The sequence below is a fragment of the Pelophylax lessonae genome (assembly GCF_965119305.1).
Source record: "Pelophylax lessonae genome assembly, chromosome: 9".
Lineage (NCBI taxonomy): Eukaryota > Metazoa > Chordata > Amphibia > Anura > Ranidae > Pelophylax > Pelophylax lessonae.
Window position 1 is genome coordinate 164,857,408 of NC_138776.1, and position 17,307 is coordinate 164,874,714.

The 17,307-nt window shown below is 43.4% G+C and overlaps 1 protein-coding gene across 2 annotated transcripts in view; it reads left to right on the forward strand.

The window, feature by feature from the left end:
• Positions 1-17,307, forward strand: part of TBATA (thymus, brain and testes associated) — a 45,463-nt gene that overhangs the window by 13,316 nt on the left and 14,840 nt on the right. For both annotated transcript variants that reach the window (XM_082266793.1, XM_082266794.1), the window contains exons 2-5: positions 3,815-3,870; positions 8,130-8,377; positions 10,979-11,143; positions 16,440-16,525. In XM_082266793.1, coding sequence (XP_082122919.1) covers positions 3,824-3,870; positions 8,130-8,377; positions 10,979-11,143; positions 16,440-16,525 — 546 coding nt within the window. In that variant the 5' untranslated portion in view covers positions 3,815-3,823. The remainder of the gene's footprint in view (positions 1-3,814; positions 3,871-8,129; positions 8,378-10,978; positions 11,144-16,439; positions 16,526-17,307) is intronic.

Genomic DNA, 17,307 nt, shown 5'->3' on the forward strand with positions numbered 1-17,307 from the left:
TACCAGTGCCGACCCCCCCCCTGTCAGGGGAGCCGCCGATCGGCGCTCCTTTACTCGTGCCTGTCAGGCACGAACTAAGGAAAGCCGATCAACGGCTGTTCCTATTTACTATGTGACCAGCCGTGATTGGACACGGCTGATCACATGGTAAAGAGCCTCCGTCAGAGGCTCTTTACCGAGATCGGAGATGCAGGGTGTCAGACTGACACTTCGCATCACCGATCGCCGCTCTGCGCGCCCCCGGGGGGCGCCCAGAGCGGAGTTATCCTGCCGCCGTCATATGACGTCCGGTCAGGATAACTCAACCACATTCCCGCCGTCAATCTGTAATAGGGCGGGCAGGAAGTGGTTAATTGTATTTTTTATCATTTTAATTTATTTTTTTTTTACAATGTCACTGATTATGACTCTGTTCATTCAGAAAAGGAAGGAGCTGCTGAATTACATATTTACCGACCCCTTCCTGGTTCTCTATTGTGACACATCTCCTGCAGCAGCCAGCAGGAGAGGGGAGGGAGCACAGTGGGGGGAGTAGCACAGTAGAGGGGGGGGGGGCAGGGAAGCACACAGTGGCCCAGAGACAGCAGAACACAAGTGAACTGGATAGGAGGAGTGGCGGGGGCAGCATACAGAGGAACCAATCTCCTCCATTTTCCTCCTGCAGCTACAGGAGGAAAAAGGAGGATAGTGATTTCTCTACATGCTGCCCCCGCCACCCCTCCTATCGAGGTGTACAGGGGAGCCGCACAGGCCCCCTGGAGCATGGGGCTGGTTGCAATTGCAACCCCTGTAGTTACGCCCATGGTCAGCATGACAAACAGGCAACCAGTATTTTCAATATGAGAATTCAGCCATGGCAGCTTATATGCTTTTCTCAGGAAAGGTATTCTTTAATGCCTGTATATGCACCCCCTAGGTGCCAGTCGCATCCCTGCTATTGTGTCAGTGCCTTATAAAAACCAAGACACCTGAACTGCAATGAAGAGTCTGCTCCATTCTGGATGCTCGCTGGAGCCTACATGTGCTGTTGTCCTTGTGTACAGTGACGGGTCATAGACCATGATCTCTCCAAACCCTGATCTGTGCAACTCCTCAAATGCCCGCAATTACTCTTGTGCAAAGCTTTGCAAATTAACATAGTTTCAGGTTAGGACCATGTGATCCAACCAAATGCCTGAGGCCCATAGAACATGGTGCATGACATACTGACAGAGAGCTATACTCACTCCACCTGGAAAGTGACCATTTCCTCGAAGCACCAGCAGCTCTGTTGCCGATCAGGTTTAAACTCACACATTAGAGAATGTTTTTGGCTGTGCACATTTTCGTCTTTGACTTAGTGGTACAGAGCGAGATTTCCTTTGCTTCTTTTTCCACTTACTTAAGTTTTCATTCCGTAAGGAGGCATTTAGTGTCTTTTGTGAACTTTAACAAATGTTTCAAAAAGGATTACAAATGAGTGACCTACATAATTCTACATGGTTGACAGTAAGGTCCAGAATATGTGGCAATAATAGTCCCAAGTCATGGTAAACTCTGAAGGGCATAATGAATAATGTCCACATTGTGTCCCACGAAACTACAAACCCGATTCCAAAAAAGTTGGGACACTGTACAAATTGTGAATAAAAACAGAATGCAATGATGTGGAAGTTTCAAATTTCAATATTTTATTCAGAATACAACATAGATGACATATAAAAAGTTTAAACTGAGAAAATGTATCATTTTAAGGGAAAAATCAGTTGATTTTAAATTTCATGGCATCAACACATTTCAAAAAGGTTGGGACAAGGCCATGTTTACCACTGTGTGGCATCCCCTCTTCTTTTTATAACAGTCTGCAAACGTCTGGGGACTGAGGAGACAAGTTGCTGGAATAGGAATGTTGTCCCATTCTTGTCTAATACAGGCTTCTAGTTGCTCAACTGTCTTAGGTCTTCTTTGTCGCATCTTCCTCTTTATGATGCACCAAATGTTTTCTATGGGTGAAAGATCTGGACAGTAGGCTGGCCATTTCAGTACCCGGATCCTTTTTCTACACGGCCATGATGTTGTAATTGATGCAGTATGTGGTCTGGCATTGTCATGTTGGAAAATGCGAGGTCTTCCCTGAAAGAGATGACGTCTGGATGGGAGCATATGTTGTTCTAGAACTTGGATATACCTTTCAGCATTGATGGTGCCTTTCCAGATGTGTAAGCTGCCCATGCCAAACGCACTCATGCAACCCCATACCATCAGAGATGCAGGCTTCTGAACTGAGCGCTGATAACAACTTGGGTTGTCCTTGTCCTCTTTAGTCCAGATGACATGGCGTCCCAGTTTTCCAAAAAGAACTTAAATTTTTGATTTGTCTGACCACAGAACATTTTTCCACTTTGCCACAGTCCATTTTAAATGAGCCTTGGCCCAGAGAAAACGCCTGCGCTTCTGGTTAGATATGGCTTCTTTTTTGGCCTATAGAGTTTTAGCCAGCAACGGCGAATGGCACCGTGGATTGTGTTCACCGACAATTTTTCAAAAAAGTTTTCTGGAAGTATTCCTGAGCCCATGTTGTGATTTCCATTACAGTAGCATTCCTCTATATGATGCAGTGCCGTCTAAGGCCCTGAAGATCACGGGCATCCGGTATGGTTTTCCAGCCTTGACCCTTACGCACAGAGATTGTTCCAGATTCTCTGAATCTTTGGATGATATTATGCACTGTAGATGATGATAACTTCAAACTCTTTGCAATTTTTCTCTGAGAAACTCCTTTCTGATATTGCTGCACTATTTTTCGCCGCAGCATTGGGGGAATTGGTGATCCTCTGCCCATCTTCTTCTGAGGGACACTGCCACTCTGAGAGGCTCTTTTTTATACCCAATCATGTTGCCAATTGACCTAATAAGTTGCAAATTGGTCCTCCAGCTGTTCCTTATATGTACATTTAACTTTTCTGGCCTCTTATTGCTACCTGTCCCAACTTTTTTGGAATGTGTAGCTCTCATGAAATCCAAAATGAGCCAATATTTGGCATGACATTTTCAAATTTTCTCACTTTCAACATTTGATATGTTATCTATATTATATCGTGAATAAAGTATGAGTTTATGAGATTTGTAAATTAGTCCATTCCTTTTTTATTTACAATGTGTCCCAACTTTTTTGGAATTGGGTTTGTATATAGGAGAGTTTGTTGGGGTGCTCACCGATTATCAGTGTAGGGTACAAGATATTCCTCTTTGAGCTCAAGGTCTAGTGCATGACTTCCGAAAGAGTGAGACGTGCTCCCACTGTACTCTTCTCATAACTGCATGTGCTGCATGCAGGCCCAGACCCTAAACCAGTTGAGCCCCACACAAGCCCAGTGGGGAAGTGACCATACGTTAAAGAGAACCCTCCATCACTTACAGCTATACCACAATAAGCCTTCAGCTCATAAACGTAAAAAAAAGTCCAAGTTCAAAGTTTGGGTAGAGATGAGTTTGAAGGATGCCCAAGCTCAGCTCCATGCAAGACGATAGTTTGGTTGGTCATTTACACTAAAACAGATTTGTCATGGTAAAGCACAGACTAAGTGGTGGTAAACATCTAATAAAGAGTGAGACAATCTGATACAATTCACAATATTTCAATGGAGACTAGTCTGCTTTCTTCAGCTATGACCCATACTGTGACTTACTAATTATAAATAATTTATATCTGCCACCACTTCAACTAGTAATACTGTTGGTAGGAGTTGAATAATATCTTTATTTTTAATGACAGCTATGTAACATAAATTCTACAAATGGCCAAACATAGAAAAGATTTGTGTTATTGTTACAGAAAAGGAAAATGGCGAGCGGAACGATGGACCCTCAACCTGTATTACGCCAAGCACAGTAAGTATCGGCAAATGAAATATTTATGAAACATTGTGGAAAATCATATGCAGCTCCTTATCAGTTCTTTAATGTTTTATTTTAGAAATTCATAAGAAATGGTTAATAAATGGAGAACTTCAGGTAAATATAACATTAAAGGCTAAGTTAATCTTTTGAAAAATAATGAATGCACATTATTTTTACAGGTAAAAAAATGTGCATTTATTATTTTTTTTCTAAGGAGCCAGGAAGAGGTGAACTTATCCTTTAATTTGCTAGCAAATAAAGCCGTTTCCACGTCTGTTCTTGTTTTTTTTTAAAGCATTATAACTGGGATCCTGAAACTACGGCCCTCCAGCTGTTGTGGAACTACACAACCCATGAGGCATTGTAAACACTGACATTCACAGACATGATTAGGCATGATGGGAATTGTAGTTCCTGAACAACTGGAAGGTCATAGTTTGAAGACCCCTACATTATAAGGAAGAGTAATTTTTCATTAACCCCTTCCCAGCCCTACAACTGGCTCTTTAGGAGGATTTGAATGCCGGGAGACAGGGGCAGGCATTCCGATATTGTGACTGCTGTAATTGGCTGTGACATTGGTCACGTGATCCTAAGCTCCCGATTGCAAGTATGCATTGGCAGCGTCCCATGACATTTTAGTTGCTTTGCTTGGAGCATCCAGTGAGCGCTCTCTCAGCACAGAAAACCATTCCCTATAGATAAACACACTGCATATTCAGCTGCTCAGCATTAAAGCCCACCCAGCAGCCGCATATATGCGTACGGCTAGCAGGAACAAGTGACATTAAACAATTTCCTTATTTTCCAAAAATAATAATCCATATACAGTACAACCAATAATTAATGGCTCCACTGGCATCTGTTCGCAGAAAAACCTGCTGTCTTTCACAGGAAATCTTAATTTACCCCAAATGTAAGTGGGAATGAGGCCTTAGACATGCAGCTGTTTTTAAACCTGCTCTAAAAAGCAATCATGAATTGCATTTGACAAGCGGGCTTAGAGGCAACATGCATGCCACCTTCTTACTGCCTGTGTTGACATTGAAAGCCTGCAACACAACGCTACAACACACTGATGCAGAGGGGTTGTGGCACAGTCCCATGTACTTGAATAGATCACTTTTGGTGGCAGTTCCGTCTACCAGTTGTAACAGGTGGTATGATTTTCACCATGCCACACCTGCAACAATGTGTACTAACATGGCCGTTGGTCATGGTAGATTGCAGCTTTACCACCCCTCAGCCACCTGTGTATAAAAACTCCGTATCTGCTGCACAGAGCGGCCCCTTACATCCTCTGACGGGGTTCCCTGCCAACACTCCTGCTTCTCCTCTTCTCCGTTTGCCCCCAAAGCAAACTGTCTGCTATGGGAGCTAGCGTGAGGGCTTCTCTCCGAGCTGCACCCTCACTCCCTCTTCAAAGGATTTGACTGACAACAGCAGGAGCCATTCACTGCGATCAGCCCAGCCTTGTATTAGCAGGAGAGAAGGGAAAGAAGAACTGTAGCCAAGCACACTGCTGGATCAATGTAGGGAGGGAGGGCAAGGTTGGGGGTTGGGGGGGCAAGAGCAGCTAGTGGAAGGTTTCTTACCTGAAATTGTTACTAAAGTCAATTTTATTAAAATAGCAAACATGTTATACTTACCTGCTCTGTGCAGAGGTATTGCTCAGAGCAGCCCCAATCCTCTTCTTCTTGGGCCCCCGGAAGCGATCTTGGCTCCTCCTCTTCTTTTTATGTCCCCTTGGCAAGCTGTTTGCTAAGTGGGTCACGCAGCGCGTGCTCGCTCCCGAGCCGCACTCCATAGACGTACACAGCCGGACTTAGGCCTGTCCCCCACTTGCTCTTCACTGCATTTGATTGACAGCAGCAAGAGCCAATGGCTTCTGCTGCTGCTTAAATGCGGTGTGAAGAGGAAAAAAGGATGAATAAATGCAGTCGTGCACAGCGCTGATATCTTCTCCCCTCTCATCTTCTTCATACAGGAAAAGGGACACAGGGAAACTGAAAAGTTTTTTTATCTTAATATAATATGTTTTTAGGTTTAGTATCACTTTACTGGATAGAATACATTAAGGTAAAAAACATTAGAACCACTTTAAACCCCTTTAAAAAAAAACTTTCAGCAGCTGATTTACCCACCATAACACTGTTCCAGGTTTTGTGTTTCAGGGTGGCTCCTTTCTCTTGCAGCACCCTATGGAGCCACCTTTCCATGCAGGGACTAGAGCTGTGTCCCTATACACTGTTTGCATCATTAGAAACATATCAAGAAACTCCCCTGCCCCCCCCTTTTTTTTCACACTAACTGAAAACTGCACTGTCCACTGTTAACTCTTTCCTGTGAAGACTGAAAGTTCAGGGAAGCAGCCCTGAAGGGGCGAGAGTCAGCATCATTGAAAGTTGTACACTATAAGTGCTGGGGTAAGAAACAAATAGTTTAAGGGGGTTGTTTATTGTTGTTGTTTATGTGTTAAACTAAATGACGCTGAGGGGTTAGTACTTAACCAGTTGCAGACCACCCGCCACAGTTTTACTGTGGCAAGGTGGCTCGGCAGCACGAACTGACGTAACTGTACGTTGGTTGTGCGAGGGGCAAGAGGGCGCACGCGCCTGCCGTCCGCACATGCCCGCCATCCGCACGATGTGCTGATTCGATATAGAGCCGATTAGTCATCGGGTCCAGGCCAATGATTTTTGGCCTGGACCTGGTGATCGGTTCTGACCAATTGCAGAATGTCCTGTACCTGTGTAATGTAAAAACAGGCACAGGAAATTATGTAATCTTCTCTCCTGGAGCCCTTTTTGGTTCAAGCATGAGAGAAGAGAACATCAGACAGTGAGTACACAAGCACTACACTAACACCAGTACACATAGGCACATTTGTCACCCCCTGATCACCCGCCAGTTAACCCTTTCACTTCCTGTCACAGTGTACACTATATACAGTATACAAATAATTTACTGATCACTATATTAGTGTCACTTGTGATGCAAGTTAGCGTGAGAGGCAGTTAGTGGTAGTTAGCGTCTGACCCAGATAGATGTAGGGTACCCGCCATATATCCCCTAATAAAGATTTAACCCCCTGATCACCCCAGTTAACCCCTTCATTGCCCTGTCACAGTGTCACTATCATAGTGTACAGATCTTTTTTCTGATCACTGTATTAGTGTCACAGGTGACATCAGTTAGCGTTAACGTTAGTTAGCATCAATACAGGATAGCGCCAGATTGCCCCGCCGCATATTTATTAAATACATTTTAACCCTTTGATTGCCAGTGACACAAACACATACTAAATACCTCCATTACTGGTATAGTGTCTGAACAGATTAATATCTTTGATCAGATCAGAACTATACTAGCGTCCTTAATAGTTTAGTATAGTGTTCCCAAAATGCAGCGTTCGCAGGATCAGCCCTGACACTTGCCAGCACCTGCGTTTAGCCCCTCCGCCCAGCCCCCAAGAAGTGCAGTATCAGCAGATTACTGTCACTTCCAATACATTACATAGCACACTAAACCGCAGCATTAGCAGAGTCAGGCCTGATCTCTGCTAGCACTGGCAGTTACATTTTTTGGTAACGGTTCAAACAGTCCTTGACAACCAGGTGCTTTTTTACCTGTGAGTCACACTAGGTACCTATACATTTTTACGTCTATGCTTCGCCATATATTTTTTAACACTTTTCTTGGCAGAGATTTCTTCATCCACATCGATCGATGCAAATGGAGAAATCTGCTATGTTCTTTTCTTTCCTTCAGCCCATGGGTATTGGTAGATACAAGTCAGATAACTGGCATCCCCTGCAACAAAAATTTCATTTTTAGTGAGATACTCCCAGTAGTAAATCCTGTCTAAACAGATGCAGACAATGCCACTTTCCTCAGAGCCTTGAAGGTGCAGAAGCTGGTTGGTAATTATAAAACCACTCCTATTAGACTCACTCAGCACAAACAAACAGGGATTTCTTCAGAATTACCTAAGGTAGGAATCTGCAACAAAGTTTGTTAAAATCTTTTCAATGTACAGCGATCACCCAGAGGGGAATCTTTTTTTCTCAACAAAAGTAGAGTTACGCTTTAAGTAGTGCCTAGTCCAAAGAGTCCCACTGTGGTGGGGATAGTATTAACTTGTTTACATTTACTGCAAAGCAAATCCCACTGTTACATATTCATTGCAGCACGCTCAATAATACATGATATTATTTGGGTCAGTTACAGCTCTTGTTTTTCCACAACAGCACTAATCATAAATCTTCAAAAGAAAAGATGGAAGAGATAAAGAATCCCATCTCCAGCACTTTTAAAAGCCAAGACATTGCTGCCCTGGCTGAAAAACTGGAAAATCTTGCCCAGAACACCCCTCTGAGATTCAGTGATGAAGCAATGAGACCGCCGACTAAAAGCCATTCTCGATTTGGCAATTACAGCCAGCACGCATTCTTTTCAAGGCATAATCCCCATCCTCATCGGGTCACACATATTCAAGGTAATGCTAATGTCTAATATATATATATATATATATATATATATATATATATATATATACTTACAGGTGCATCTCATAAAATTGGAATATCATCAAAAAATTAATTTATTTCAGTAATTAAATTTAAGTGAAACTCATATATACATATATATATATATATATATATACACACACACACAGTATATATATATAGATGTGTTACATACAGAGTGATATATTTCAAGCATAAACTTAGAATATTACATTAGACCAAGAATGTTGGCTTACTGAAAAGTATGTCCATGTACAGTATAGTATGCACTCAATACTTGGTCGGGGCTCCTTTTGCATGAATTACTGCATCTATGTGGCGTGACATGGAGGCGATCAGCCTGTGGCACTCCTGAGGTGTCAGGCCCTGTTCACACCTGAGAGTTTTTCAGCTCGGAAAACGCTCATCTCTGAAGTTCCAAAACGCCCAACAAGCAAAATCCTATGCATTTCAATGGCCCCTGTTCACATATGAGCATTTTGTCACCTGAAGCAAAATGACTGAAGCTCAAAAAAGTACATGGGCTTCTTATTTGGCAGATTACAAGCTTTTGGTCAGATGTATATGCCTGCCTCCAAACGCCTGGAAAAACACCAGAAAAAACGCTTGAAAACGATACGCTCAGGTGTGAATGGAGTCTTATGGAAGCCTAAAGCCTAGTACACACACAACGATTATCGGCCGACCGATCGTCCGTCTTTTGTCCAGAGTGGTGTTTTGTTGGTTGGAATGTGCCTAGACTGCACACAAATTTTCTCGCCCGACAAAATTCTACTTCAGAAGTGATGTCATGTGTTGGTTTGCTTTCTTTGTGTTCTTTCTTCACTGAGCATGCCCAGTCTTGCTCATTAGATTTTTCGCTGTCGAAATCTGTACTGACTGCACGAAAATCGGCCGTGTTTTGACGGCAGACAAAAATTTTATAGCCTGCACACCAGATTTTTTTCGGCCGAAAAGCATCATACTAACAAGCCGAAAATCGGCAGATTTGTAGTCGGACGAAAATTCCCTGCCGATTTTCGACGCGTGTGTAAGAGGCTTAAGTTTCTTTGAGGTCCTGTTCACACCTGAGAGTTTTTCAGCTCGTAAAACGCTTAGCTCTGAAGTCTCAAAAAGCCCAACAAGCAAAATCCTATTCATTTCAATTGCCCCTGTTCACATATGAGCATTTTGTCACCTGAAGCTCAAAAAAGTACATGAGTTTCCTTTTTGGCAGATTACAAGCGTTTTTGTTAGATGTCAATGCTTGCCTCCAAACACCTGCAAAAAACGCCTGAAAAATGTCCGAAAAAATGCCTGTAAAACGCCCAAAGAAGTCTGAAAATGATACGCTCTGGTGTTAATGGAGCCTGATAGTGGCTTTCAGCTTGTCTACATTGTTGGGTCTGGTGTCTCTCATCTTCCTCTTGACAATACCCTACAGATTTTCTATAGGGTTTAGGTCGGGCGAGTTTTGCTGGCCTATCAAGCACAGTGATACCATGATTATTAAACCAGGTATTGGTACTCTTGGCAGTGTGGGCGTGTGCCAAGTCCTGCTGGAAAATGAAATCAGCATCTCCATAAAGCTGGTCAGCAGAGGGAAGCATGAAGTGCCTTAGAATTTCCTGCTAGAGGGCTGCTCTGACGTTGGACTTGATAAAACACAGTGGACCAACACCAGCAGATGACATGGCTCCCCAAATCATCACTGACTGTGGGAAATGTAGCTTTTAATTTGGAAATCGAGGTCCCAAAATCTGGAGGAAGAGTGGAGAGGCACAGAATCCAAGTTGCATGAGGTCCAGTGTGAAGTTGTCACAGTATACGAGCACAATTTAACTTTACCTTGCAGGTTAAAAAAAAAGCATTGCGGTTTACTGCAGCTTTAACTGATGCTATACATGTCACTCCGACTTTAGAAATGGTTCCTGCACTACTTTGGTCTGACCAGGGTGTGATTTCAGCGCTTATACAGGCTCCTAAATAGCATCTAAGTCGGAAGGAAGTGGCAGGGCAAGGTTACAGGCAAAGTTGTACAACTTTGCTGTCGCAGCAGTGTGAACCAAGCCTCAATCACTGTAAGTCCCTTTTCACACTTGTGAGACATAAAAGTCGCACAATTTTACAGCTATTTGACGTGATTTTTTTGCTGGAATTTTCAGTGATTTTGATGCCATTTTGATGCGATTTTGACTGGACTTGAAGCAATGCCTATGTCTATGGACCCCAAAACGCATTAACATTGGCAGAAATTAGTGCAGGGACAACTTTGAAGTCGTTGCGACTTGACATCATACAGATATGAACGGTACTCATTGGAAATCATGGAGTAAGACTTGTCATGCGACTTTGCAGTCCCAAATCGCAAGACAAGTCTCACAAGTGTAAAAGGGGCCTAACTCTTTCAACAGTTACTTTACTTTGTTTCTTTCCTGTTACATTTCAGACTTTTCTATTGTCATTTGCTTCCCTCTAGTGGTACAAAAGGTATACCTATATAAGTATATATGACACTGGATAAATTGATGGAAATTGAGTTTGTTTTGTAGGTACATTCATTTAGTTACATCATTTGTTTTTTGCTCCAGGGCTTAATGGGATCCCCATATGTATTGTGAATGATGACTGGTCTGTCACCTCCCCTCTGTATCCTCATCCTATGATAAAGAACCAGCTCCCCACTAACCTGTTGGGGGTTCCCAGTCTGCCTATAGGAGATCCACGTAGTAACAAAGTTCCATATCTGGCTTCGGGTGAGTGTAACATCAAATATGTCAGTACAACGTATATAAAAGAAAAAATTGCATTTTATGTCAATGGAACCATGGCAAAAAATGATTGATAAAAATATTGAATTTATTTGTAAAAAAATGTCTGTGTTAGTTTAGTAAAAAAAAAAAAAAAAAAATGTATTTAAAGAGGAACTGCTCACATAATTTGTAATAAAAACATATTTGCCACTCTGAAGCTTCCCTCCAACCACTTTGCATATTGTTTTATAAATACTGTGATTCTGTACTTGCCAAATATGCTGCAGAAATCTCCCTCTACTAAGTCTGGCTGCAGCCATTTTAACTGTGGGCAGCTGAAGCTGCTAACTGTTCACTTTCTGGATTTACATAGACACAGAGGCACACAGATGCATACACACATACATATATACACAAACACGCATATATACAGGAACACACACACACATACACATGTATACAGACAGACACACTCACACCACTGCCTGCCTGCACATTTCTCCTCTCTTAAAGAATACTCATGGATCTCTGCAGTCTCCTGTTATCTCCACCCTAATCCAGCCCCCTCCAGCTCTGCAGTTCTCCTTGGCTCTCCAATGACTCATCCCTCCTCCCTTGCTGGCAAACTCTCACAAGAGTGAGTGAGAGAGCTGTGCATGATGTCATTTGCCTAGACTAATTACCAGACAAGAAAGAGGAAGTGTGCTGTATAGGGTATTTACTGGCAGAAAAATATTTTACTATCCAAAGTTAAAACAACAAGGGCAGAAGATTTAATAGATGGAAAAATAAAAAAAATGGCTGAAGAGCCATTTAAAATACTGGTAGAGATAGTGAAAAATATACACAGTATGATTGTGGCCTCATGTACATGGGCGTACTTAAGTGTACACCTGTGTGAGAGGCCGTGCAGTCACTGCAGATGCAGGCGTGTGTACTTGAATGCATGCTTGAATGGTGCTCCATTAGTCAGGGGCGGCGGGCGGACCCCCCTCCCAATCATTCCAGCCTGCACCACCATATCCCCCCATGCCAGTTTACTTACCTTGCTCCGTGGGACTGACAGGCGGCGGCTTCCCCCTCAGTCTCCATGTTACCTCTCGGCGGCCCTCTCCTCCCTCCTTCTTGGCAAATAGGATGCCTTCTCCTTTCGGTCTCAGGACCCGCTTCCTGATTGGCCAGGAGGAGAATCAGTGTGGCAATAGTGAATATTAATTCGCTATTGTCACACAAATGGGTGGGCTCAGGGTGCAGTTCTCTGTGCCCCGAACCCACCCTTTTTTGAAGCCTATTAGAGCCTTTGGCTCTAATCACGTGCTTCAAAAAAAAAAAAAAAAATCCCCCATTGGAATCCATGCGTCCGGCGCCCTGCTGTCTGCATTCAGTGACATGTACCTTCACCTTCATGGCTATCACTTTGGGACTAGCGGCTATGTCCATGCAGCCGCTGTGTCCCAATAGACATGAATGGGACTGCCTGTATACGGATGCATGGAACACCTGTGCATCACATGCCGGTAAACACAGACCTTCACACGGATGTATGCCCATGTGAATGAGACCCTATTATCACAGACTTTTGGTATACAAGAGCAATATTTTAAATGGTAAAGAGAAACCATTATTGAAATAATTCAGGACACAGTAGTGATGCTGTGGCCAGCAGGACTGGAGGAACCACAAGACCCAGCAAATGACCAGGTATTATCCAACACACCCATGTCAGATAGCAATGGTGCTTCTAGCTCTTCAAGAGAGCGACGATTTATTACCCCATCTTCTACCATGGTAAAACTTCTTATTTAATGGGATGCCATTTACTTATTTTTTTAAAGCTTAAGACAGGGTCACTTTGTCATTAGGCCTGCATGACAGTCAGGCAGCTAGCATTTCCGGAGACTGGTCAGCAATAGAAACTTTCTTATTCACCTATCTCAAACTGTTATTTGGGGTTTTTTCACTATATAAAAATAATCTTTTTTAAAACATTTTTATAAATAAACATTTAATACATTACAAAGGATTTCAAGTACACAGTGGGTTAGTTTTAGCTGATTTCTGTGTTTTAGTGAATTTTAAAAGCTGGTGCAAACAAACTATTACATTCATTACTAGATGTGTCCGTGCTCTATAAACTGTATGCATCCTCAGCTACAATATTAACCCATATGCGCCAACCGTGTGCAAATATGCAGCCTCCTGGCATATGGAGGCTTAATTAGGCCACATATTTGCCTTCATTAGGGCAAATACAGCTGTCCTGAGAGTGCACACCCTGTATGCTCTGGGCAGCTAATGGAAAGCTCACCGATCACTGCTTGTGAAAGTAGACACCCCAAGGAATATCCTGAGAAACATGTTGGGGCCATTGAATGTTACATTTTTTTGTCACAAGTGTTTTGAAAAAAAAAAAAAAGTTGTCATTGAAATTATATTCTGCTCACACATGCCATGGGTATATGTGGAATTACACCCCAAAATACATTCTGCTGCTTCCCTTGAGTATAGGGATACCCCATGTGTGAGACTTTTTGGCAGTCTAGCCACGTACAGGATGTCAACGAGTCTGTGGTAGTGAGCCCTTATAGATCCCCAGCTCAGGATTCCCCAGGGCGCGGAGTCTAAGCCCCAGCCTGCTTCTTCACCAGGGCCCCTGATGGTGGGGATGGACTTGCAGCAGACTGGAACCAGTTCGCGGCCCCCAGGTACGCCCAGATGAGGATGTGGAGACCACTTGCGTGTGCAGGGTAAACAGGAAACTATAAGGAGATCCAAGAGACAAGCCGAGGTCAGGACAGGCAGCAGATGAACCTAGACGGAGAAACGAAGCCAGGTCGGTACACAGGAGATCAGATACAATAGCCAAGGGCTACACGGATGGGCGCTCAGAGCACAGCGATGTTGCTCAAGCAAGGAGCAGTGCACTGAGCATGTGTATATATAGGGAAGCATACAGGGAGGTGACCCAGGAAGTAATTGACAGGAACAGGATATAACCCACAGTGGAGCAGGCGACGCTCATAGAAGCCCAAACACCACATGTGAAGGGAGGCAAGACAGAAGCACTGCAGCAAGGAGGTAAGAATATACAGACAAAACTATAGGCTAACTTGTGACACAGGACCCCGAAAACCAATCACTGCCTTCAGGCTTTCTAAGGGAGTAAATTGTTGATGTCACTCCATACTACCTATCACAGTTTCGGAGGCCATTAAATGCCAAGATAGCACAACCCCCTCCCAAAGGACCCCTTTTCAGAAAGTAGACACCATAAGCTATTTGCTGAGAGGCAATGTTCAGTATTTTGCCAATCTCGCACGTGGTATATGACAACTGCTTTTGGCTTTTTTATTTTGAACTTTTTTTTACACTTTTTTTGTAAATGTTAAAAACTTTAAACGTTCCAGGCTAGGGTCTCTCAAAATGTAATAGTCATCTAACTTCTTTCGGGACCCTGTGTGAAACTGTGCCGTGCTGTACCCTATACTAATACTCTACTAGTTTGTGGTAGCTTCGGAAAATGTCCTCAATGCAGAGGGAGGGACAAAAAAAGCTGGTGTCATGCCTATATCTGCGTTTTCTACAGACATGACATCTTTGGGGTGCTCTTTAGGTAGAGGTACCAGAGAGGACATCTGGAAAATGCCTCTCATGCAGCCGGCTCACTGCATCTGGTTTGTGAATTTGGGCCACAGCACCTTCTGGATACAATTAGATCCTGAGCGGGGTCCCGGAGGAAGGTGGTCGCTGCCCTGCCTCTAAAGAAGTTGCCATGCAGCCTAAGGTGGTCGACCTGAGGGCCTGAGAGTTAAGAAGGAACTGAACCTGGAGGACCTGCAGAGTTGACTGGAAGAGAGACACTGGAAGGATCTGATTCTGAATACAGTACAGATATGTGTCATGGGACCTGTCCTGAGGGGGGCCTTCTCTTTAGCTAGAAGAGTCAGTGGATGGGTGTCAGTTAAGTAGGGTGACCAGATGTCCCTGGATTCTGGGGACAGTCCCCCGAATGAGGACCAAGTTTGTCCCCGGTTTTGTCCCTGGATTCAGTGCCAGAATAACGTACATAGGGCATTCCATGCTGGCTGAGAAACAGCCTGGTGGCTCGGATGCCGATGCCCCCTGCTGGATGATCTCAATGCTGCTCCTGCTGCTTTTTAGTGGAGGAGAGGCAGAGCCAAAAATTGACTGTGTGGAGGGCTGAGACCAGGAGATGAGCAGATGAGGGGGGGGGGGGGCTGTTTGTACACAGGTGAGGACAGTGGGGGAGCAGGGGTCAGAGCTAATGCATCTGTATGTGGGGGAAGGGTTGAGAGGTGGCTGCATAGATAATCTGTGAGAGAAGGGTGCAGAGGTGAGCTACGGATGTAGGGGCAGAAGTGTCCTCTGTGCATAGAAAACCTCTGAACCCTGCCCAGCGCTCTGTGTATTATGTAGTCCTGTGCCCAGCACTCTGTGTATTATGTAGTCCTGTGCCCAGCATGCTGTGTATCATGCAGTCCTGTGCCCAGCACTCTGTGTATTATGCAGTCCTGTGCCCAGCACTCTGTGTATTATGCAGTCCTGTGCCCAGCGCTCTGTGTATTATGTAGTCCTGTGCCCAGCGCTCTGTGTATTATGTAGTCCTGTGCCCAGCGCTCTGTGTATTATGCAGTCCTGTGCCCAGCACTCTGTGTATTATGCAGTCCTGTGCCCAGCACTCTGTGTATTACGCAGTCCTGTGCCCAGCGCTCTGTGTATTACGCAGTCCTGTGCCCAGCGCTCTGTGTATTATGCAGTCCTGTGCCAAGCACTCTGTGTATTATGTAGTCCTGTGCCCAGTGCTCTGCATATTATGTAGTCCTGTGCCTGCCACTTTTTGTATTATGCAGTCCTGTGCCCAGTGCTCTTTGCATAATGCAGTCCTGTGCCCATCACTCTGTGTATTATGCAGGGTATACACAGGTACCCTGCATACACAAGCCTGTAAATTGATGAGGCAAAACATGAAAAAGGAGCAAAGAGCTCCACCTGGTGGCTAAAATAAAAATAGTAGTATACAATATTCAGCATTGACTTAACTTTATGCATTTTAGTCCTGCCCATAACAAAATAAAAGACAATTTATTTAAACAGCTATATAATCCTTTGAAATGAAGAAGGGTTTTCCCACATTATTTCTAAAAGCCTATTTTCAGTAACAATAAACATGAATTAAATTGATAAAATATTGTGTACATTTTTCAGAATTCATTTCTGTCCTAGTATTAACCTATGTACAGCATTTTAAACAGTGCAAGTGTTTGCATTCTTGTTTCAGGTGGTATATCTGATGCATGGCGAGATGAGTTAAGAGAGCTGGCTACAAAAGTTGCTGTTGCTGACAAAAAACCAGAGAGGAAAGAGGTATAATTTTTTTTTTTTAGTTAATGAAAATTACATTTACTTTAAAAGCAAAAAAAGTTTGAAAACAAGTACGTCCTGTATTTGCTTAATTTTTTTTTTTGCTTTTTTTACTCTTTTTTCCCATAACTGCTAATATTTGGAAGTATATTATATATACGTTACTTATATTTTATATATATATATACATACACACACAGAAGAATATGATTGCAAGTGCTTTTATACAGTCAGCTCTTTGAACTACAGAACACCTACTCACTACATTAAAGCGGTAGTAAAGCCCGCTTTGTGATTTTCACCTACAGGTAGGTCTATAATAAAGCTTACGTGTAGGTATAATGAATATCTCCTAAACGTGCACCCTTTAGGAGATATTCACCCTGAATTTAGCCAGTGACATCACTGGCGCCTGCCCTCTGATGGTCCAGCATACCTTGCCAGAACTTCAGAGCTTCATGCTGGAACTGAGGGCGTTTGCGGGAGTGATGTCATCATGGCTTATGCCAATCACACAGCCGGGCGAACCTGGTATGAGGACTTTGTTCCCAGGTAAATATTTCTTAATGTGATGCATATTAGCACATTATGCAGTTGCCTTACAGGTGTGGTTTCTTTTTTTTATAACTGCTTTAAGAAGATGAAGAGAGAAGGAGGTGTTCTGTAGTCCTAACACACTTTCACACTTAGGTTGACAATGCCACTAGATACAGTGCGCTGGGTGTTGTCACCCTAGAGCAGGAAGTATGTTACTAGCAGAATTACCAGGTAAAAGAAAATGAAGG